Here is a 25,831-nt window from a genome sequence, read left to right as displayed (position 1 = left end):
CAAATTAATCCATCCAATGGATCAATACACACATGAGGTTACAGATCTCATAGTCTAATGATTGTCATCTCTAACCATTGCTACATTGGACATCACATTTCCAACCCAAAGTTCTCAGGGGCCCGTCATATCTAAATTATATTTCCTGGAGAACAGCCTAGAACTGAGTCTTGAGAGTGCAGGCCAAAGAACATGTATGAAATACAGGACCTTTAATCAATACTAAATATTTGTTTACATGGTCAAGTCAATTCACATGTAAATTTATGTATTTTATGCTTTGAATATTTCTATCTGAACCTAATTACACAGTTCTCTAAAAATATCTTATGTCCAAAAAATATATCTTATGTCCAAAAAAATATATATATATATATATTTTTTATTTTTTAATTTTTTAGTGGGTTGTTCAAAACATTACAAATTTCTTGACATATCATATTCCACACTTTGATTCAAGTGTGTTATGAACTCCCACCTTCACCCCATACACAGATTGCAGAATCACATCAGTTACACATCCATTGATTTACAAATTGCCATACTAGTGTCTGTTGTGCTCCGCTGCCTTTCCCATCCTCCACCCTCCGCCCTCCCCACCTCTCCCCTCCCCTCCCCTCCTCTCTCTCTACCCCCTCCACTGTATAACCCTGAGGGTCTCCTTCCATTACCATGCAATTTCCCTTCTCTCTCCCTTTCCCTCCCACCTCTCATCCCTGTTAAATGTTAATCTTCTTCTCCTGCTCTTCGTCCCTACTCTGTTCTTAGTTACTCTCCTTATATCAAAGAAGACATTTGGCATTTGTTTTTTAGGGATTGGCTAGCTTCACTTAGCACAATCTGCTCTAATGCCATCCATTTCCCTGTAAATTCTATGATTTTGTCATTTTTTAATGCAGAGTAATACTCCATTGTGTATAAATGCCACATTTTTTTTATCCATTCGTCTATTGAAGGGCATCTAGGTTGGTTCCACAGTCTTGCTGTTGTGAACTGTGCTGCTATGAACATCGATGTAGCAGTGTCCCTGTAGCATGCTCTTTTTAGGTCTTTAGGGAATAGACCAAGAAGGGGAATAGCTGGGTCAAATGTAAATAAGAATAATCTTATATTAGTCAATGTTAAATTACACAACAATCATAAAATGCAATCTACGTGCTTAATAAGTTAAATCTAGATGAATAGGATAAGATTTAAAAAAAAAAAACTTGAAGAGTATCCAGCAAAGTCATTTAACAGATTACATTAGCTTCATCTCTTTTCCAAAATTAAAGTGTAAGAAACCATGCATTTTTTTTAGAAACACATTTATTCCACTTACCCTTACTTGACCCACAAAGGCATTGACTTCCTCCTCCACCACAGATAAGTTTCTAGGCAGATATGGATCAAACACTGGAGCATTGTCATTGACATCTGTCACTACCACGTTTACTGTGGCAGTTGAGGTCTTAAGGGAAAAAAAAAAAAAGATGATTGAAAGTGAGAGGAGCTATTTTTATTTTGCATTGAGCTAAGTTGCCATCCCCGGCATTTCTCTATTTGAAAAGCGTCTGATTCCTATTCCTAGTCAGGAAGCAGCAGCCTCAGCCTGAAGTTTTCAGACATCTCAAAAACTGATGGAAAAAGCAAATGATGATATTAAAGGGCAAACATCTTGAAAATGTCAAGTATTTCCTGGAGGCTTACTTTTCAGGAAATGATTTTACCTTTATCTTGTTCACATTTTATGAGTGGCAAGTATATATACACATATGTAGCTCTTTATCCCTGAAATGTACCATTCCTATGGTTTTAATCACATAATTTTCACCGTTTAAAAATAAAACCTAAGACATTATAAAATAAAGTGGTATACAAGGAGATATTCTCAAGCATGCTAATACTATCACTAAATATCACCTTAGTTATTGTCATGATTTATATCTAAATCAAGAATTTGAGTACCACATACTTGTTGTGGAATTATTCCTCTATAATCATATAGCCTATGGGAAGGTGAGGATTAGTATGTGCTACCTAGTTTAAAGGTAAATGTTTCACCTTACAACTACAAAATATTATGTTGGTCAATAACTTGGGCACAATCAAGTTTACTTTGTCATGTGTGGCTTGAGCTGGAAACTGCTGTCTAATCAAATCCTGAGTTCAGCACTTGGCCTCTACCTATCTCTACCATAGTGTGGGGTAGTTCACAGAAGGCTAAAGACAAACCCTAAATTAAAAAGTCAAAAGTCCATTATGCTGCAGTATAAAATATTTAATAACATATAAACAAAATGTAGGGAGAAAAAGCAGGTAAAACAGTCATCAGAGATTTCTTCATCTTTTGTTTAAAAACTACAGACACAATTTCTACCAATCTGTAACTGATCTAAAGCTAGACTAAAAAAGCTGAGTACAGATAAAACAACTAAAGGTGAATGAATCTGAAGAGGATTGGTAGTAGCCATTGGATGAGGGGTCAAAAACTGGATTTTCTTGCTGCCAAGAAGAGTGGTAATGATAAATATTTGATGCTTTTTGTCAAGATCACTGAAGTTCTGATGCATGATGATTATATGATGATTATATCAGGCCTCAGTGAGACTTATACCTCATATCAAGCTCTGAATAGACTAAGCTGAGCTGTCTCTATTTTAACAGAAGCCAAAGAAAGACCTCTATTTAGCAACATGGTTTATTCTGAACCTCTATATTTATAACATATAAAATGTTCAGCAGTTATTAAAAAATCACCAGGCATAGCAGGGAAGTATTGGGTATTAGTAATGGATTATTTCTTTATCTTGTATGTCCATGGGCATATCCATTAAAAATTCATATAGCTACTCTTCATGATTTATACATATTTAAAATTCAATAAAAATTTTATTTAAAGATACATATAGAATTGAAAAATAGTGCCCAAAACTAACAGCGGGAGGTATCTCAGTAAAGGGGGAGGAAAATAACCAAAAAGTAAAAACTAGCCAAACTAAAATAAATAAATAAATAAACATGACTGGAAGTACAAATCATATTTCAATTGTAACATTAAATGTTAATGGCCTAAACTCACCAATCAAGAGACATAAGCTAGTAACCTGGATCAAAAAACCGAATCCAACAATATGCTGCCTTCAGGATACTCATATGATAGGAAAAGCCATACACAGGCTGAAGGTGAAAGGTTGGGAAAAATCATACCACTCACATGGCCCTTGGAAGCAAGCAGGAGTGGCCATATTCATATCAAATAAAATCAACTTCAAACCTAAATTAATCAAAAGGGATAAAGAAGGACACTATATACTGTTAAAAGGAACCATGCACCAAGAAGACATAACAATTATCAATTTGTATGCACTAAACAATGGTGCGGCAACGTTCATAAAACAAACTCTCCTCAAGTTCAAGAGTCAAATAGACCACAACACAATAATTATGGGTGACTTCAACACACCGCTCTCGCCATTAGACAGATCCTCCAGACAAAAGCTGAATAAAGAAACTAGAGAACTCAATAACACAATCAATAACCTAGACTTAACCGACATATATAGAATATATCAACCATCATCAAGTGGATACACGTTCTTCTCAGCAGCACATGGATCTTACTCAAAGATAGATCATATATTATGCCATAGGGCAACACTTAGTAAATATAAAGGTGTGGAGATAATACTATGCACCATATCTGATCATAATGGAATGAAACTGGAAATCAATAATAAAAGAAGGAAGGAAAAGTCATGCATCACATGGAAAATAAAAAATATGTTACTGAGCAATCAATGGGTTACAGAAGACATAAAGGAGGAAATCAAAAAATTCTTAGAGATAAACGACAATACAGACACAACATACCAGAACCTATGGGACACAATGAAAGCAGTTTTAAGAGGGAAATTCATTTCCTGGAATTCATTCCTCAAAAAAAAAAAAAAAAAGCCAACAAATAAATGAACTCACACTACATCTCAAAACCCTAGAAAAGGAAGAGCAAAACAACAGCAAATATAACAGAAGACAAGAAATAATTAAAATCAGAGCAGAAATCAATGAAATTGAAACAAAAAAAAAACCATTGAAAAAATTGATAAAACTAAAAGTTGGTTCTTTGAAAAAATAAATAAGATCGACAAACCCTTAGCCATGCTAACGAAGAGAAGAAGAGAGAAAACTCAAATTACTAACATACGGGATGAAAAAGGCAATATCACAACAGACACTACTGAAATACAGAAGATAATTAGAAAGTATTTCGAAACCCTATATTCTAATAAAATAGAAGACAGTGAAGATATCGATAAATTTCTTAAGTCATATGATCTGCCCAGATTGAGTCAGGAAGACACACACAATTTAAACAGACCAATAGCAAAGGAAGAAATTGAAGAAGCCATCAAAAGACTACCAACCAAGAAAAGCCCTGGACCGAATGGGTATACAGCAGAGTTTTACAAAACCTTCAAAGAAGAATTAATACCAATACTTTTCAAGCTATTTCAAGAAATAGAAAAAGAAGGAGCTCTTCCAAACTCATTCTATGAGGCCAACATCACCCTGATCCCAAAACCAGACAAAGACACTGCAAAGAAAGAAAACTACAGACCAATATGTCTAATGAACATAGATGCAAAAATTCTCAATAAAATCCCGGCGAATCGAATACAAAAGCATATTAAAAAAATGGTGCACCATGATCAAGTAGGATTCATCCCTGGGATGCAAGGTTGGTTCAATATACGGAAATCAATAAATGTTATTCACCACATCAATAGACTTAAAGATAAGAACCATATGATCGTCTCGATAGATGCAGAAAAAGCATTCGACAAAGTACGGCATCCCTTTATGTTCAAAACACTAGAAAAACTAGGGATAACAGGAACATACCTCAGTATTGTAAAAGCTATATATGCTAAGCCTCAGGCTAGCATCATTCTAAATGGAGAAAAACTGAAGGCATTCCCTCTAAAATCTGGAACAAGACAGGGATGCCCTCTCTCACCACTTCTATTCAATTTAGTCCTTGAAATACTAGCCAGAGCAATTAGACAGACAAAAGAAATTAAAGGCATAAAAATAGGAAAAGAAGAACTTAAAATATCACTATTTGCGGAAGACATGATCCTATACCTAGAAGACCCAAAAGGGTCTACAAAGAAACTACTAGAACTAATAAATGAATTCAGCAAAGTGGCAGGATATAAAATCAACACGCATAAATCAAAGGCATTCCTGTATATCAGCAACAAAACTTCTGAAATGGAAATGAGGAAAACCACCCCATTCACAATATCCTCAAAAAAAAAAAAATACTTGGGAATTAACCTAACAAAAGAGGTGAAAGATTTATACAATGAAAACTACAGAACCCTAAAGAGAGAGATAGAAGAAGATCTTAGAAGATGGAAAAATGTACCCTGTTCATGGATAGGCAGAACCAACATCATCAAAATGGTGATATTACCCAAAGTTCTCTACAGGTTCAACGCAATGCCAATCAAAATCCCAACGGCATTTCTGGTAGAAATAGATAAAGCTATCATGAAATTCATATGGAAAAACAAAAGACCCAGAATAGCAAAAGCAATTCTAAGCAGGAAGTGTGAATCTGGAGGTATAGCGATACCAGAGTTCAAACTGTACTACAAAGCAATAGTAACAAAAACAGCGTGGTACTGGTACCAAAACAGGCAGGTGGACCAATGGTACAGAATAGAGGACACAGAGACCAATCCACAAAATTACAACTTTCTTATATTTGATAAAGGGGCTAAAAGCATGCAATGGAGGAAGGATAGCATCTTCAACAAATGGTGCTGGGAAAACTGGAAATCCATATGCAACAAAATGAAGCTGAAACCCTTTCTCTCGCCATGCACAAAAGTTAACTCAAAATGGATCAAAGAGCTTGATATCAAATCAGAGACTCTGCGCCTGATAGAAGAAAAAGCTGGCTCCGATCTACATATTGTGGAGTCGGGCTCTAAATTCCTTAATAGGATGCCCATAGCCCAAGAGTTAAATACAAGAATAAACAAATGGGACTTACTTAAACTAAAAAGTTTTTTCTCAGCAAAAGAAACAATAAGAGAGGTAAATAGGGAACCTACATCCTGGGAACAAATTTTAACTCCTCACACTTCAGATAGAGCCCTAATATCCAGAATATACACAGAACTCAAAAAATTAAAAAATAAGATAACAAATAGCCCAATCAACAAATGGGCCAAGGACCTGAACAGACACTTCTCAGAGGAGGACATACAGTCAATCAATAAGTACATGAAAAAATGCTCACCATCTCTAGCAGTCAGAGAAATGCAAATCAAAACCACCCTAAGATACCATCTCACTCCAGTAAGATTGGCAGCCATTATGAAGTTAAACAACAATAAGTGCTGGCGAGGATGTGGGGAAAAGGGTACACTTGCACATTGCTGGTGGGACTGCAAATTGGTGCGGCCAATATGGAAAGCAGTATGGAGATTCATGGGAAAGCTGGGAATGGAACCACCATTTGACCCAGCTATCGCCCTTCTCAGACTATTCCCTGAGTACCTTAAAAGAGCACATTACAGGGATACTGCCACATCAATGATCATAGCAGCACAATTCACAATAGCTAGACTCTGGAATCAACCTAGATGCCCTTCAATCGATGAATGGATAAAAGAAATGTGGCATTTATACACAATGGAGTATTATGCAGCACTAAAAAACGACAAAATCATGGAATTTTCAGGGAAATGGATGGCATTAGAGCAGATTATGCTAAGTGAAGCTAGCCAATCCTTAAAAAACAAATGCCAAGTGTCTTCTTTGATATAAGGAGAGCAACTAAGAACAGAGCAGGGAGGAAGAGCATGAGGAAAAGACTAACATTAAACAGAGATGAGTGGTGGGAGGGAAAGGGAGAGAGAGAAGGGAAACTGTATGGAAATGGAAGGAGACCCTCATTGTTACACATAATTACATATAAGAGATGGTGAGGGGAAAGGGAAAAAAAACAAAACAATGGAGAAAATTGAACAACAGCTGATGGGATAGAGAGGGAAGAGGGGAGGGAAGGGGAGGGGGGATAGTAGGGGATAGGAAAGGTAGAAGAATACAACAGTCACTAATATGGCATTATGGAAAAATGTGGATGTGTAACCGATGTGATTCTGCAACTTGTATTTGGGGTAAAAATGGGAGTTCATAACCCACTTGAATCAAATGTATGAAAGATGATATGTCATGAGTTGTGTAATGTTTTGAACAACCAATAAAAAAAATAAAAAATAAATAAAAAAATAAAAAGTACTTTAAAAAAAGATACATATAAAAATGGTCAGAACAGCATTATAGACACAAAATTTGGAAACCACCCAAAATTCCATCAATAATAAATGTTTATATAGTAAGTTTTATTCAAGCAATATCATAATACACAGTAGTAAGAATGAATAAACTTCTTCGAGTAATCATTTAGATAAATTTTATAAAAATAAGGTTAAATGAAAAAAGTCAAAGAAGACTGAATATAAACTATATACACCATTTAAACTATATAATTCCATTTATATAAATTTCAAAACCAGGTATAATTTCTACATGGAGAAAGAAGTCAAGATAGGGGTCCTTGGGGAAGAAGATAGAATAAGGACTAGCATAATCAAAAGTCTGGGCTTCTGGAGTTCTGATTAATTTCTGTTTCTTAGAATAAGTAGTAGATACATAGGTGTGCTCAATATATGAATTTATAAATCTGTACAATTATCATTTGCGTGTTCTTCATTTAAGACATGTACACATACAACCATACATATGTGTTGTGAATATATGTGTAAACAAGTTCAAATGTTTATGACTAGATGAACTGCAGATATTTTATTGTCCCCCTCTAACATTTATATTTTTCCCAAGAAAGCTACATGAGTTTTATAACAAAAAAATATTTTAACAAATATTATTTCTTTAAAAGTTAGGTTAGAGTTGAAACCAGGGAAAGAAATGTATGTTGTACAGTTGAAGTGGTTTCCAGTTTGCTGAAAGGTGAACAAGACATTAAAATGGACAGTCTGGAGCAAAACTCTGAGAGTCACCTTAGCAGTTTGCTGGCTTTTCTTCAATCTACCTGATCATCCTATAGGGCAGACTATCTGTACTTCCCTATCAATCTAATCTACCCTGAACTCATCCTATTCTTTTAGAGTCTCATTCTTGATACTAAAAAGCTGTATGTTTTCAGATTGTTCTCTATCCTCCTTCAAACACTGTGTCCTGTAGTTGGGTAATGTACAAGAGGACTAGATCACTAAGAAAACTGAAACATTAAGTAACGACATCACTAAATTTTGGGCCCATAGGGTGTGATATTTATGGACATTTTAGCACATCTCTCCATGTCTTAGAGAATTTTACTGAAAATGTAAGAAAATAAATGTATGCATTCTAGAAATGTAAAGTCATAAACATAAATATACTTACAGTTTATATATTTATTGAAAAGTCTGAAGATAGCACTTGCATTAGATTTACTTGGGTAATCAATTTAAACCAAATACTATTTCCTGGCTATACATTAGAATTATTGACTTTATTTTTTGAATCTATAAAAATTATTATAGATTGGTTAACTGTAAAATATGGGATATGAATTTTTGTAGATTGGGTCCTAAAGATGGTAACAATGTGCTTCAATATGGTTCCAAGTGGTATAGCATATTAAGGCCCTTTATTAAGGATAGATTTTTTAGATTTTTAAAATAAGATATTAGTAAATTAACATAGACCATTTAAATTAATGATTTAAAGATAATGTCAGTTAACTCATTTTCACAATTTTTAAAATCAATTTATATTATGCTAATTAAATTAAAATATACCAAGATAATAAACCAAATTAATAAATAAAAAGCTATCCTTTCCCTACCAAGGAAATATGCTTATTAATCATTTTCTCAAATGTTTTGTGAACTTATAATTCTACTAGCTGAAAATATACATAATTTAGTATTAAACACCAAAATTGATCACTTTTGTGTTTTAAATTATAGACGTATCCTCAGAATATACATTCTGTGCTCAACCAAGTCATTTAGATATTTCTGTTGTAGCATAAAATTTGAATACACATTTATCTTCATAAACTAGTATGGTTATGAAATAAAGACACAGATTAGCATTATTGGTTTAGTATAGCATGTCTTACATAAAGTCATAATCAAAGAAAACTATGTATATTTATTTACATTAAAATATCTTTTCAAATCATAAAAACTTATTTTAATTAAAAATATATTATAATTGTTCTTTCTTTTATACCATATACTTAACCTACAAGTTAATTTTTTAAATTTATAGAAACTAGTTTAAAAGTACAAGATACTTAAGATATTTAAAATGAATTCATTCTGATTCCTAAGAGAAATTATGATAATTTTCTATTCATATGGATCTAAATGATAATACAATGAATAGAAATACTTATAAATTCACAATAAGAAGAATGTGTACTCCATGTAATGGAGAAATAGAGAACGAAATGATGTACCTGCCTTTTATTTTATTGATTTTTGGTCAGTGTTGAAGTGTATCCAGAGACACATTTATACAAATGCTTTTTGAATTTTTGTATAAATCAGTAATATTCAAAATTCAAAACATCACATCAATTAGATTACAAATTGTGCATGATTATATTAATTGACTAGAGAAGCCTTTAGATTCCACAATATATAGTTATTCTTTTTATGAATAAATTTTAGAGCTCTTTGGAGAGTTTTATAAAATAATTATGGTGTATACATTTTCATACAGAGAGAACACACAAAAACACAGAAATATATATGCATATCTGAATACCAAAGCCAAAAGCATAATGTTGCCAATGTAAAATTACTGATATAAAAGAATTCATATTTAATTTAGCCAATGTCACCCATGTTAGCAATACCAAATGTTGATAAAATAATTCTATTTTGAGTAATGTAATTTACATAATATTTTAAGCCCAATAAAGCAATGACAGGTCCACTTATTTAAGTGAATTCATTATATGCACCCAAAATGAAAATTTCTCTATCTCAATTACTTTATTTAGGAATCTCAGTGGTTAGCCTGTTCCTATATGGAACAGAAAATCTGCTCCAAGGACCAGGGGAATCCACTGAAAAAACTGCACACTGGAGAAATGCTGATCTGTGGGAAGTTTAAAGTGCTAGGATGGGGCTAGCCCTTCTCTAGGAACATTGTCTTTCTTAACTTCTACCCTGTCTTTAAAACACAGAGTTTGAACTTTGTTTTTAGGATCTCTTCCATTCCTAACCTTTCACAATTATAAAATTAAAAAAAAAATAATGTTGGTTAGTCCAAATTTAACAAATATACACAAAAGTGTGACATCTAACCCATAGAGACAATTAAAGAGGTGAAGACATCATTAGTAATTGATCATTTTGGCAAAATTTCCTTTCAAAGCAATAGAGCTCATTCTTTTTTCAAAAGAGTATATACAAATTTTGTTTCTTCATACAAATATTGTCATCCTAAAATGAAAGTTATGCCTCAGACAATTTTTCCATCTGTGTAAACAAATAAATATAAAATAAATAAACCAGCTTCTATCAAGAAGGTCATCATAAATGTGTGTGTGTATATATATATATATAAATAATCATATTCCTTCATTTTATTTACAAAGCTGTATAGAAATTCTTAGCATTTTCTTCATCTATGTATTAATCAGAAATTTTAAGGTAATCAATTTTAGCAGTAGGTTTATTTGTCTCTGAAAGTTATTTATAAATTTATGAATGACAGATACATTTTGCTGCTATTTAAGTTGAATTCATGACTGAAAAAATTCATCAAACAATTAATCATGGGATACATTTTAAAAGTATATTCTGATTTATTTTATTTAGTATAATGTTTTCTAGGTCCATCCCTGTTGTTACAAACAGAATTTCCTACTCTTTTAAGGTCAGTAGTATTACATTACTATACATACATACATACATTAAATACATGTGCCACATTTTCTTTACCTATTTATCAGCGGATGGACCCTTAGGTTGTCAGCTATTGTGAATAATGCTACAATGAATGTACACAAGAGGGCACATGTCTCTTTGACAGATTGATTTCAGACCCTTTAGATACCTACCCAGAAACAGAATTGCTGAAATATAATGTAATTCTAATTTTAGGCTTATGAGGAACTACCATACTGTTTTCCATTTAGTTGTACTAATTTACATTCCCACTAACAATGCACCAGTGTTTCTTTTTCTCCACAATCTCACCAACACTCATTATTACTCATCTTTTGGATAATAGTCATTCTAGTAAGTGTAAAGTAGTATTATAGTGCTTTCCCTGATGATATGTAATGCAGAATGAACATTTTCTTTTGCATCAGGATGCTAAAAGAGTCCAACTTACAGAACAAGAATACAATTGTGTTTGCAGGAGCTAGAGGAGGTTGTGAATGAGGAAAAGGCATATGATGATTAAACACTACAATGTTTCAGTTAGACAGGAGGAAATAAGGTTCAGTGATCTATAGCACAGAATGGTGTTAATACGGCATGATATGGAAGATTAAAAGGAGCAAAGCTTGAAGATGACATGTTTTCTGGCATTTAACCTCTCAGGAAATGACACGCAAAAAAAAAAAAAAAAAAAAAAAAAACTTAGTTTTTTGAGTTATTATTTCTCATTCCTTCAATTGATTAGTCACCAAGTCCTATGAATTCTAGCTTGCAAATAGGTACAGTGTTATGCTGTTATGTAGCAATGAAAACAATAAAACTTTAATTTCCCTGAGTAAACAGCTAGAAGTGGGATCACTAATTTTATAATAAGTGAATGTTTAATTCTATAAGAAAATAAGAACTGTTTTTTTTCAATAATTTAGTGAATTATTTTTAATACTATTTCCTTTTAGCTTAATGGACATTTAAAGATAGAGTGTAATATTACAAATACAACAACAATTTTGGAGTTTATGACAGAAAGGAAAAGAGAAGGTGTTCTCATATTATATGTCATCACAAAAAAAATCTTTTTTATTTTATATTTTAGCTTTTTGATTTTTATATCTATCTGTTAATATTTGTTAAATATCTCATGGGCAGAAAATGCTTTCTCCATATTTCATGAGCAACTAAAAGCATAATCACTTATTTTGTCCAGTTTACATTAGATGACTTAAATTCAATTGTTTAAATGTATGTATTCTAAGAAATTATCTGAACAGAGACACACAATCTCTGGGAATCAAACCAGAAGTATTTCCATTCATTTTTTAAGAAAGTATAGAACAGTATTAGAGAAATGGCAACACTTTGCCTCTGAGGCATTTATAATTCATCTGTGTCTTAAAAAAGAAATATGTATTTTCTCATTTCAAAGGTACAATTGCTTGCTTGATGGTATCCCACAAATTCCACAGGCAGATAATCACATGATTTGTAGAAGTCTCCCCAACTATTGTTATAAATGTGTTTTTCTTAAATTCTGTACTCTAGTAATTCATATATTTTAATGGTCAGTACTTAGGCTTATAATTATTATATCATTTGCTGTATCATAATTTTTTATTAATAATATGTGATGTTTGATGTCCTTTGTCCTTTATAAAAATTTTGGACTTAAATTTTATTTTGTCTAATATTAGTATAACTAATCCTGCTGTCTTGTGGCTTCTATTTCTGTGGATTATCCTTTTTACTGCTCTCCAATTTCAAGCTATTTGTCTTTGGATCTAAAATGAATCTTTATTAGAAAGCTTGTAGTTATATATTTTTACCCATTTTTAATTTGTCTCTTAATTAAATATTTTATCTATTTACATTTAAAGGAATACTGATAAGGTAAACTTCTATCATTTTTTTATTTGTTTGCCTTATAATAGGCTTTTGGTTTATCACTCTCTTCCATAATGTCTTCTATTGTATTTTTATTTGATATTTTATAGTGAAAGGTTTAAATTAATTTTTTGCTTATATATTACAATTATTTTATTTGTGATAGCCATTGGGATTATATTTAATATCATAAAGTTAAAATATGCTAATTTGAATTTACATCCTCTTCTATAACATGCAAAAGTTCGTCTCTTTTAACAGCTCCGCCTCACCCATCAGTCACTGGTATCTTAAAAAATGTCATAGTTGCACACCATCTCCAAAAACGTAAATTAATAATTTTTAACTCATTAATCTTAAATTATGCAGTAAGTAAAATGTGGGCTAAAACTAGTTACCATAATTCTGTATTTCAGATGAACATTATAATTGTTACTCTTTTAAATTATTTAGATAATAAAAAGTAAGAGTTTATGCTATTGTTATAACAATATTAGCTGATATAATTTCCCATGTATTTAACTTCATTGACCTGTTTTATTTAGGTATATGGTTTCAAGTTACTGTGTAGTGTATTTTCTTTCCAGTCTGAGGTACTCCTTTTGGCATTTCTTAAAGGGAAAGTCCATTGGTAACAAATTTTTTCATATTTTATATTAGAATATCTTTAATTTTTCTGTCACTTTTGAAGGACAGTTTTACCAGATACAGAATTTAACCTCCGTCCCATCCTGCCCAGCTTGAACATCTATTGCTTTCAGACTTCCAGAGTCTCTGATGAGAGATATCTGTTTATACTTTAATTGAGAAACTCTTGTATATAATTAGTTAACTCTATCTTGGTGCATTGAAAATCCCCTTTTTGTCTGTGGCTTTCCATACATAGTTTGATTATAATTTATCTTGGATTGGTGTCTTTGAGTTCATCCTACTTAGAGACTGTTGACTTTCTTGGGTAATTATATTAATGTTTTTCATCAAAATTAAAAAATTTCCAGCCATTTTTTTAACATTCTCTGTCCTTTCTAATTTTTCTGGTACTCCTGGAACTTCCACAAAGCATATGGTTATCAGCTTGATGTTGTCCTACATATTCCTTGCATTCTGTTCACTTATCTTAAATCTTTTTCTTTTCTTCCTGAACTTCAGACTTAATAATTTCTTTTGCCTGCCTTTATATTTGCTGATTCATTCTTTGCCTCATCAAATTTGCTGTGAATTTCTGCAGATTTTTTTTTTCATTTCAGCCTTCAGAATTTCTTCTGAAAATTCTTTTTTAAATTTGTTTTAAAATTCTTTTTTTTAAATCTTTTTAGATTTTCTATTTATATTTCCATTTTGTCCAAATATTTTTTTAAACTTTCTCCACATCCTCCTTTCTTTTCACATCTCTTAGAGAGCTATATTAAAGAGCTTATGTAGTAGATCCATCAGGTCTTTTTCAGGAACAGTTTTGGTTGGGATTTTGTTCAATTTTTTCCCTTTGTATGGGCCATGCTTTTCTATTTTGGTATGTTTCACAATTTTCTTGTTGAAAATTGAATGTTGGAATATAATTATATGATAATTCTAAAATCAGATTATTTTCCTTCCCCAGGGTTTCTTGTAGTCTTTTGGTTTTTGTTTGTTTCTTTTTATTGTTGTAGATTATTTCTTCACTGAGGTTCAGTCTGTAAAGTATTATGACTTCAGCTCTTCTCAGAATTAATCTACTTATCTATGTACTTATTTATTTTCTTATGGTATTTAGCGGTTTCACAGGATGTCCCCAAACTTGGAATCCATCCACTTCAGTCTCCCAAGTAGCTGGGATTAATTTTCTCAGTTTCTGAGCCTACTCTTTCTGGAACCTGGGTGTGTGTGGTGTCTTTTTAATTTCTCCCATACACAGGGTTGCCTTTCTAGTATTCAATAGTTGGCTCCCAAAAGGGGGAAAAGAAAAATAAAAGGAGAGAGGCAGGAGCCTTTTAAATTACCTGGAAGTCACTTCAGATAGAGGAGGGTCTTGTAATCATACAGAGAGGTATAAACATAATGGCCAGACCTCCCTGTTGTGCTTCTATGATCAGAGCACATATCTCCAGTATTTGTGGGACAGAGCTTGTCTTATTCACACTGACTCTTCAAGCAGTATGAAGACTGTTTCAGAAGCATGTGGATAGCTATCTACCATGGGGCTGAGGGTCGGGAATGGGTGGCTGCTACTGTGCTAAGAGCTGGAATTGACTAGAATTAAGTGCAATTTACCTGGAATATGCAAGCCATCAGTACATCCCACAGTTCCAAATGGTTATGTTTAATAGGTTCTCTCAGTGCAGTTATTGTCTAGATGAGGAGAAAGATTTCTTGTTCTTTCTACTCTCCATTATTGTCCCAGAATCCTCTCTTCAATTTCTTTTTTCTTTTGGTACAGGGAATTGAACCCAGGGGCATTTAATCTCTCAGCAACATCCCCAGCCCTCTTTTTTAAATATTTTATTTTGAGGCAGGGTCTAGTGAATTACTTAGAGCCTTGCTAAGTTACTGAGGCTGACTTTGAACCTGTGATCCTCCTGCCTCAATCTCCTGGGCCATTAGGATTACAGGCATGCACCACAGTGTGAGGCTCTACAATTTATTTTTATTGTAAAAAATACTGAATTGATTATGGTATCATTGCCTGAACTTCTTGTTATTCATGGGCACATTCCTAAAAGTTAATTCTAATACTTATTGATGAGGTAGGCGGACCTGTGACCCACCGGCAGGTCAGGCTCAGCAACCCAAGAAGGGGCAGAGCCGCCCCACGCAACGTAGGTGGACCTGGGACCCACCGGCAGAACAGGCCCAGCGGCCTGCTGAGGGGCAGAGCTGCCCCCTCCCCTCGCGCCTGCAAGGTAGGCGGAACTGTGACCACCGGCAGAACAGGCCCAGCAGCCTGCTGAGGGGCAGAGCCATCCCCTCCCCCCGCGCCTGCAAGGTAGGCGGAATTGTGACCACCGACAGAACAGGCCCAGCGGCCCCCGGAGGGGCAGAGCCGCCCCCCGCGCCTGCAAGGTAGGCGGACCTTTGACCCACCGGCAGAACAGGCCCAGAAACCCGCGGAGGGGCAGAGCTGCCCCGCGCGCCTCCAAGGTAGGCTGACCTGCAACCACCAACAGAACAGGCCAGATCTGCAACCGACAGAACAGGTCCAGCGGCCTGCGGAAGGGTAGAGCCGCCCCCCCCACCCCGCGCCTGCAAGGTAAGCGGACCTGCGACCCACCGGCAGAACAAACCAGCGGCCTGCAGAGGGGCAGAGCTGCTGCCCGCGCCTGCAAAGTAGGCGGAACTGCGATCACCGACAGAACAGGCCCAGCGGCCCGCAGAGGGGCAGAGCCGCCGCACGCGCCTGCAAGGGAGACTTTGCAACTATACAAGACCAATATAAATATATAGGGGGAAAATTCAATAGCACAACAGTTTCACCAAGCAGAAAGAAACACGAACAGTATGAAGAGACAAGGAAAGAAAGGACCACAAGCAATGCAGGTCAACTCAACGTTAGAAGAGGTAATAGCTGCAGCAGATGGAATGTCAGATAAAGAATTCAGGATATACATGCTTCAGATGATCTGGAGTCTCAAGGAAGACATCAGACAGCAAAATCAGACAATGAAAGATCACTTCAACAATGAATTACATAAACAAATCCAAGAAGCAAAAGATCAACTATACAGGGAGATAGAGGTTATAAAAAACAAACAAACAGAAATCCTAGAAATGCAGGAAGCAATAAACCAACTTAAAAACTCAATTGAGAATACTACCAGCAGAGTAGAACACTTAGAAGATAGAACATCAGACAATGAAGACAAAGTATTTCAACTTGAAAAGAACATAGACAGTTCAACAAGACTGTTAAGAAACCATGAGCAGAACATCCAAGAAATATGAGATAACATAAAGAGACCAAACTTAAGACTCATTGGGATACAGGAAGGTACAGAACTCCAAACCAAAGGAATGAGCAATCTATTCAATGAAATAATACGAGAAAACTTCCCAGACTTGAAGAATGAGACAGAATCCCAAATCCTAGAAGCCTACAGGACGACGAAGGTGCAAAATCATAAGAGATCCACACCTAGACACATTATAATGAAGATGCCCAACATAGAGAACAAGGAGAGAATTTTAAAAGCTACAACAGAAAGGAAGCAGATTACATTTAGGGGCAAACCAATTAGGATAACAGCTGAACTTTCAACCCAGACTCTGAAAGCTAGAAGATCCTGGAATAACATATTTCAAACACTGAAAGAAAATGGGTTCCAACCAAGAATTGTGTATCCAGCAAAATTAAGCTTCAGGATGGAAGATGAAATTAAAACCTTCCACGATAAACAAAAGTTAAAAGAATTTGCAGCTAGAAAACCATCTCTCCAAAAAATCCTCGGCAAAACATTACAGGAAGAGGAAATGGAAAATAACAATGAAAACCAACAGTGGGAGGTAGGACAGTAAAGGGAGGAAAATAATCAAAGAGGAAAACAAACCATGTTTAGTAACATAAATAAACAAATATGGCTGGAAGAACAACCCATATCTCAATAATAAGCCTAAATGTTAATGGCTTAAACTCACCAATCAAGAGACACAGGCTAGTAGAATGGATCACAAAACAAGACCCAACAATATGCTGCCTACAGGAGACGCATTTGATAGGAAAAGACATACATAGGCTGAAGGTGAAAGGTTGGGAAAAAACATATCACTCATATGGACTTCGGAAACAAGTAGGAGTGTCCATACTCATATCAAATAAAATAGATTTCAAGCCAAAGTTAATCAAAAGGGATAAAGAGGGACACTACATACTGCTTAAGGGAACCATACACCAACAAGACATAACAATCATAAATATATATGCCCCAAACAATGGTGCAGCTATGTTCGTCAAACAAACTCTTCTCAAGTTAAAGAGTCTAATAGACCACCATACAATAATCATGGGAGACTTCAACACACCTCTCTCACCACTGGACAGATCTTCCAAACAAAAGTTGAATAAGGAAACTATAGAACTCAATAACACGATTAACAAACTAGACTTAATCGACATATATAGAATATACCACCCAACATCAAGCAGTTACACTTTTTTCTCAGCAGCACATGGATCCTTCTCAAAAATAGATCATATATTATGTCACAGGGCAACTCTTAGACAATATAAAGGAGTAGAGATAATACCATGCATCTTATCTGATCATAATGGAATGAAACTGAAAATCAACGATAAAAGAAGGAAGGAAAAAGAATATATCACTTGGAGAATGAACAATTGGTTACTGAATGATCAATGGGTTACAGAAGACATCAAGGAGGAAATTAAAAAATTCTTAGAGATAAATGAAAACACTGACACAACATATCGAAATCTATGGGACACACTGAAAGCAGTTCTAAGAGGAAAATTCATTGCTTGGAGTTCATTCCTTAAAAAAAGAAAAAAACAACAAATAAATGATCTCATACTTCATCTCAAAATCCTATAAAAAGAGGAGCAAAACAACAGCAAAAGAAGTAGAAGGCAAGAAATAATTAAAATCAGAGCTGAAATTAATGAAATCAAAACAAAAGAAACAATTGAAAAAATTGACAAACCTAAAAGTTGGTTCTTTGAAAAAATAAATAAAATCGACAGACCCTTAGCCATGCTAACGAAGAGAAGAAGAGCGAGAACTCAAATTACTAGCATACGGGATGAAAAAGGCAATATCACAACAGACACTTCAGAAATACATAAGATAATCAGAAATTATTTTGAATCCTTATACTCCAATAAAATAGAAGATAGTGAAGGCATCGATAAATTTCATAAGTCATATGATCTGCCCAGATTGAGTCAGGAGGATATAGACAACCTAAACAGATCAATATCAATTGAGGAAATAGAAGAAACCATCAAAAGACTACCAACTAAGAAAAGCCCAGGACCAGATGGGTATACAGGACAGTTTTACAAAACCTTTAAAGAGGAACTAATACCAATAGTTTTCAAGCTATTTCAGGAAATACAAAACGAGGGAGAACTTCCATATTCATTCTACGAGGCCAACATCACTCTGATTCCTAACCATACAAAGACACTTCAAAGAAAGAAAACTACAGACCAATATCTCTAATGAACCTAGATGCAAAAATCCTCAATAAAATTCTGGCGAATTGGATACAAAAACATATCAAAAAAATTGTGCACCATGACCAAGTAGGATTCATCCCTGGGATGCAAGGCTGGTTCAATATACGGAAATCAATAAATGTTATTCACCACATCAATAGACTTAAAAATAAGAAGCAAATGATGATCTCAATAGATGCAGAAAAAGCATTCGACAAAGTACAGCATCCCTTTATGTTCAAAACTCTAGAAAAACTAGGGATAACAGGAACATACCTCAATATTGTAAAAGCAATCTATGCTAAGCCTCAGGCTAGCATCATTATGAATGGAGAAAAACTGAAGGCATTCCCTCTAAAATCTGGAACAAGACAGGGATGCTCTCTCTCACCACTTCTGTTCAACATAGTTCTCGAAACACTGGCCAGAGCAATTAGACAGACGAAAGAAATTAAAGGCATAAAAATAGGAAAAGAAGAACTTAAATTATCACTATTTGCAATTGACATGATTCTATACCTAGCAGACCCAAAAGGGTCTACAAAAAAACTACTAGAACTAATAAATGAATTCAGCAAAGTGGCAGGATATAAAATCAACACGCATAAATCAAGGGCATTCCTGTATATCAGCGACAAATCCTCTGAAATGGAAATGAGGACAACCACTCCATTCACAATATCTTCAAAAAAAAATAAAATACTTGGGAATCAACCTAACAAAAGAGGTGAAAGACTTATACAATGAAAACTACAGAACCCTAAAGAGAGAAATAGAATAAGATCTTAGAAGATGGAAAAATATACCCTGTTCATGGATAGGCAGAACCAACATCATCAACATGGCGATATTACCAAAAGTTCTCTATAGGTTTAATGCAATGCCAATCAAAATCCCAACGGCATTTCTTGTAGAAATAGATAAAGCAATTATGAAATTCATATGGAAAAATAAAAGACCCAGAATAGCAAAAACAACTCTAAGCAGGAAGTGTGAATCAGGTGGTATAGCGATACTAGACCTCAAACTATACTACAGAGCAATAGTAACAAAAACAGCATGGTACTGGTACCAAAACAGGTGGGTGGACCAATGGTACAGAATAGAGGACACAGAAACCAATCCACAAAACTACAATTATCTTATATTTGATAAAGGGGCTAAAAGCATGAAATGGAGGAAGGATAGCATCTTCAACAAATGGTGCTGGGAAAACTGGAAATCCATATGCAACAAAATGAAACTGAATCCCTTTCTCTCGCCATGCACAAAAGTGAATTCAAAATGGATCAAGGAGCTTGATATCAAATCAGAGACACGGCGTCTGATACAAGAAAAAGTTGGCTACTATCTACATACTGTGGGGGCGGGCTCCAAATTCCTCAATAGGACACCCATAGCATAAGAGTTAATAACTACAATCAACAAATGGGACTTACTCAAACTAAAAAGTTTTTTCTCAGCAAAAGAAACAATAAGAGAGGTAAATAGGGAGCCTACATCCTGGGAACAAATCTTTACTCCTCACACTTCAGATAGAGCCCTAATATCCAGAGTATACAAAGAACTCAAAAAATTAAACAATAAGAAAACGAATAACCCAATCAACAAATGGGCCAAGGACCTGAACAGACACTTCTCAGAGGAGGACATACAGTCAATCAACAAGTACATGAAAAAATGCTCAACATCTCTAGCAGTCAGAGAAATGCAAATCAAAACCATCCTAAGATACCATCTCACTCCAGTAAGATTGGCAGCCATTATGAAGTCAAACAACAACAAGTGCTGGCGAGGACGTGGGGAAAAGGGTACACTTGTACACTGCTGGTGGGACTGCAAATTGGTGCAGCCAATTTGAAAATCAGTATGGAGATTTCTTGGAAAGCTGGGAATGGAACCACCATTTGACCCAGCTATTTCCCTTCTCAGTCTATACCCTAAAGACCTAAAAAGAGCATGCTACAGGGACACTGCTACATCTATGTTCATAGCAGCACAATTCACAATAGCAAGACTGTGGAACCAACATAGATGCCCTTCAACAGACGAATGGATAAAAAAAACATGTGGCAGTTATACACAATGGAATATTACTCTGCATTAAAAAATGACAAAATCATAGAATTTGCAGGGAAATGGATGGCATTAGAGCAGATTATGCTAAGTGAAGCTAGCCAATCCCTAAAAAACAAATGCCAAATGTTTTCTTTGATATAAGGAGAGTAACTAAGAACATAGTTGGGAGGAAGAGCATGAGAAGAAGATTAACATTAAACAGGGGTGAGAGGTGAGAGGGAAAAGGATAGAGAAGGGAAATTGCATGGAAATGGAAGGAGACCCTCATGGTTATACAAAATTACATACAAGAGGAAGTGAGGGGAAAGGGGGAAAAAACAAGGGGGAGAAATGAATTACAGTAGATGGGGTATAGAGAGAAGATGGGAGGGGAGGGGATGGGGTACAGTAGAGGATAGGAAAGGCAGAAGAATACAACAGACACTAGTATAGCAATATATAAAACAGTGGATGTGTAACCGATGTGATGCTGCAATCTGTATACGGGGTAAAAATGGGAGTTCATAACCCACTTGAATCAATGTGTGAAATATGATTTGTCAAGAACTATGTAATGTTTTGAACAACCAACAATAAAAATTTTAAAAAAAAAACTTATTGATATAGTATATTCATAAACACATAGCAACATATATGCAAATTTTCATAAAATGCTTTTTTAGCTTAGGTTAGTTGGACTTTGTTTAGTTTAGAATTAAAGAATGTTACATGATGCTTTTAAAAAGATAAAGTATATATTTATTTTTAAGAAAGGTATATTCATGTGGGAACTTTCCTACAAGATATTACTCTAAATAGATTAGGTAAAATGTAATAATTTAAAAAACTAACATACATAAATAAATGTTCAAGCAAAGTCTGTTTCAGCAAAACTGTGAAAATATTTTAAGAACTGTCAAGTTCCCATAAGGAATTTGACAACTTCAAAAATTTGCAATAATTTCAAATAAATAAAAGTATTTATAAAAATGTAACAAATATGATTTTATCTGTTCTTATTTGTGATAGCTAAAGATGTTTAAATACTTATAATATTAAATTATAAATTATATTAAATTAATAGTTTTTTCAACTGTTTTTAACAAAGTAAATTTATTAAAGGGGAAAATGTGAGACTGTCAAATCAAATTCTGAAAAAAAAAATCATAAGGACTTAAAATACAGTGTGTTTTCTTCTCCATTCTAGGGTGAGTGGGGAGAGGTGACTTTTCATGAAAAAAAGAAACAAACAAACAAAACTTCCAAATTTACCCTGAAAAATTTGTTCATGCAAATCTCTGGTATCATTTTGTTTAAAATCCAATAATTTATGGTCCGTGTTCATTAAAACTTTATCTTAAAATTCATGATTATAAAGGTTAGAAAGATTATTTTGCTATAACTCTATGAAGCATACAGTTTAAATTCTTGGTTTAAAAAATGTTATCATGAGAATATTATTTTATAATTACTTCTTCTTCAGGAATCTATTAAAAATGTTCACATAATAATAGGACCCTAAAATTTTATATAAGTGATTAAGTTACCTGAAGAAACTTTTTTCTTTGAAATTTACATTTCCTTCTCTGCAATATTCTCAATAATTGTTTCAAGTAAACAAATATTTTTCAAAAAGAGTTAAATTTTAAAGCTAAAATTCTTTGCTTTATGATCATAATTGTTATCAATATTGAGAAATTGTAATGGTCATAAGATTGAGAGATTGGAGGCCTAGAAATGCTAGAATATTTGGCCAAGAAGAACTGAAATATACAAATAAATCAATTTAAAATGCTCTAAAGAGAATGAAATCATTAATTTTAAACCAGTATTTATTATCTTCATACCTGTACTTTGGATAATAATGATCATCACATTCCACCATCATTTCTAACCCCATGCCTGCTCCCTTCTCCTCTCACCCTTCTGCCCTATCTAGAGTTTGTCTATTCCTCCCATGCTCCCTCTCCCTATCCTACTATGAATCATTTTCCTTATATCAGAGAAAACATTCAACATTTGTTTTTTTGGGATTCACTAACTTCACTTAGCATTATCTTCTCTAATTCCATCCATTTACCTGCAAATGCCATGATTTTATTCTTTTATTGCTGAGTATGTCACATTTTTTTTTTTATCCATTCATCTACTGAAGGGTATCTAGGTTGGTTCCACAGTTTAGCTATCGTGAATTGTGAGGCTATAAACGTTGATGTGGCTGTGTCCCTGTAATATACTGTTTTTATGTCCTTTGGGTATAGACCAAGGAGAGGAATAGCTGGGTCAAATGGTGGTTCCATTCCCAGTTTTCCAAGAAATCTCCATACTACTCTCCATATTGGCTACACCAATTTGCAGTCCCACCAGCAGTGTAGGAGTGTACCTTTTTCCCCACATCCTCACCAACATTTATTGTTGTTTGTCTTCACAATGGCTGCCATTCTGACAGGACTGAGTTGAAATCTTAGAGTGGTTTTGATTTGCATTTCTCTAATTGCTAGTGATGATGAACACTTTTTCATATATTTGTTGATTGATTGTATATCATCTTCTGAGAAGTGTGTGTTCAGGTCCTGGGCCCATTTATTCATTGGGTTATTTATTTTTTGGTGTTCACCTTTTTGAGTTATTTATATACTCTAGAGTTTAGTGCTCTATCTGATGTGTGAGGGGTAAAGGTTTGCTCCCAAGATGTAGGCTCTCTATTCACCTCACAAATTGTTTCTTTTGCTGAGAAGAAACTTTTTAGTTTGATTCCATCCCATATATTGATTCTTGGTTTTTATTCTTTTGCCAAAGGAGTGTTATTTTTTTTAAAAAGAGAGAGAGAGAGAGAGAGAGAGAGAGAGAGAGAGAGACAGAGAGACAGAGAGAGAGAATTTTAGTTTTCGGCAGACACAACATCTTTGTTTGTATGTGGAGCTGAGGATCGAACCCGGGCCACATGCATGCCAGGCGAGCGCGCTACTGCTTGAGCCACATCCCCAGCCCCAAAGGAGTCTTATTAAGAAAGTTGGGGCCTAATCCCACATGATGAAGATTAGGGTCTACCTTTTCTTCTATTAGACACGGGGTCTCTGGTTGTATTCCTAAGTCCTTGATCCATTTTGAGTTGAGTTTTCTGTATGGTGAGAGATAGGGGTTTAATTTCATTTTGTTGCATATGGATTTCCAATTTTCCCATCACCATTTGTTGAAGAGGCTTTCTTTTTCCCAATGCAGTGTTTTGACACCTTTGTTAGTCTCTGTGTCCTGCATTCTGTACCACTGGTCTACTAGTCTGTTTTGGTGCCAATACCATGCTGTTTTTTTTTTTTTTTACTATTTCTCTGTAGAATAGTATTTAAGGTCTGTTATAGTGATGTCACCTGCTTTACTCTTCCTGCTAAGGATTGCATTAGCTCTTCTGGGTCTCTTATTTTTCCAGATGAATTTTATGACTGCTTTTTCTCAATATCTCTAATAAACATAGATACAAAAATTCTTAATAAAATTCTGGCAAATAGAATACAAAAAACATATCAAAAAGATTGTGCACCATGATCAAGTGGGATTCATCCCAGGGATGCAAGGTTGGTTCAACATATGGAAATCAATAAATGTAATTCATCACATCAATAGACTTAAAGATAAGAATTATATGATCATCTCAATAGATGCCGAAAAAGCACTTGACAAAATACAACACCCTTTATGTTCGAAACACTAGAAAAATTAGGGATAACAGAAACATATCTCAATATCATAAAGGCTACCTGTGGTAAGCCCCAGGCCAACATCATTCTAAATGGAGAAAAATTGAATGCATTCCCTCTAAAAACTGGACTAGACAAGGATGCCCTCTTTCACCACTTCTATTTAATATAGTTCTTAAAACACTGGCCAGAGCCATTAGACAGATGAAAGAAATTAAAAGGAAATGCATAGGAAAAAAAGAACTCAAATTGGCACTATTTGCTGATGATATGATTCTAAACCTAGAAGACCCTAAAAGTTCCACCAGAAAACTTCTAGAAGTAGTAAATGAATTCAGCAAAGTAGCAGGATATAAAAATCAACACCCATAAATCAAAGGCATTTCTGTATATCAGTGACAAATCCTCTGAGAAGGAAATGAGGAAAACTACTCCATTTATAATAACCTCAAAAAAAAAGTAAATAAAATACTCCTTTTCCTTGTTCTTAGAATTATCCCTCTCAGCTAGAGATCAGCCAAGTTTTCCCTTAAACCTTCATTATAAGTCAAGTTCTTCCCTTCCAGAGACTCTCACTGACTTTTCTACCTGCGTATAATACAGACACTCTATAAAAATCAAGGACATGGCATTTATAGAAATTAATCTTAGTTTTAATTTTCTTCCAATTTTCTATTATCTACAGCAGTTCTATTGTTCCCACTATTTCCTAAAACTGGTCTGTATATTCTATTTTCTGAAAAATATTGTATCTAACCTCTGAAAATGTCACATAGTTTGTTATTAGAGATTGTAATTCCCAAACTCAATAAATTATTCCTATTTTTCTCACTTTTAATTAAGATTATAAAACTATCCAACTATCAAATTTGTATGTTTTTATCATGGTAATATTTCTTACAAATACTCAAGTAAATGTGAGAAGTGCATTCTATTATGCCCCAGCCAAGGAATCATACAAATCCAAGAAGTCATTTCAAGTAAACTGGAGATATGCTGCTATTTGAGTTGTGTGAGCCTTGCTTATTCATTTATATTGATTTTGAATTATTTCCAGACATCCATAGTGACTTGGCTTATAA

At 34.3% G+C, this 25,831-nt stretch overlaps 1 protein-coding gene across 16 annotated transcripts in view; it reads right to left on the bottom strand.

Annotated features, from left to right (window-relative positions):
• Pcdh15 (protocadherin related 15) overlaps positions 1 to 25,831 on the bottom strand; it is a 746,672-nt gene that overhangs the window by 198,071 nt on the left and 522,770 nt on the right. For all 16 annotated transcript variants that reach the window (XM_071610757.1, XM_071610756.1, XM_071610753.1 and 13 more), the window contains one exon: positions 1,322 to 1,450. In XM_071610757.1, the coding sequence (XP_071466858.1) occupies positions 1,322 to 1,450 (129 nt within the window). The remainder of the gene's footprint in view (positions 1 to 1,321; positions 1,451 to 25,831) is intronic.

The sequence above is a fragment of the Marmota flaviventris genome, chromosome 4, assembly GCF_047511675.1.
Source record: "Marmota flaviventris isolate mMarFla1 chromosome 4, mMarFla1.hap1, whole genome shotgun sequence".
Taxonomy (NCBI): domain Eukaryota; kingdom Metazoa; phylum Chordata; class Mammalia; order Rodentia; family Sciuridae; genus Marmota; species Marmota flaviventris.
This window is presented reverse-complemented; position numbering and strand designations above follow the sequence as displayed.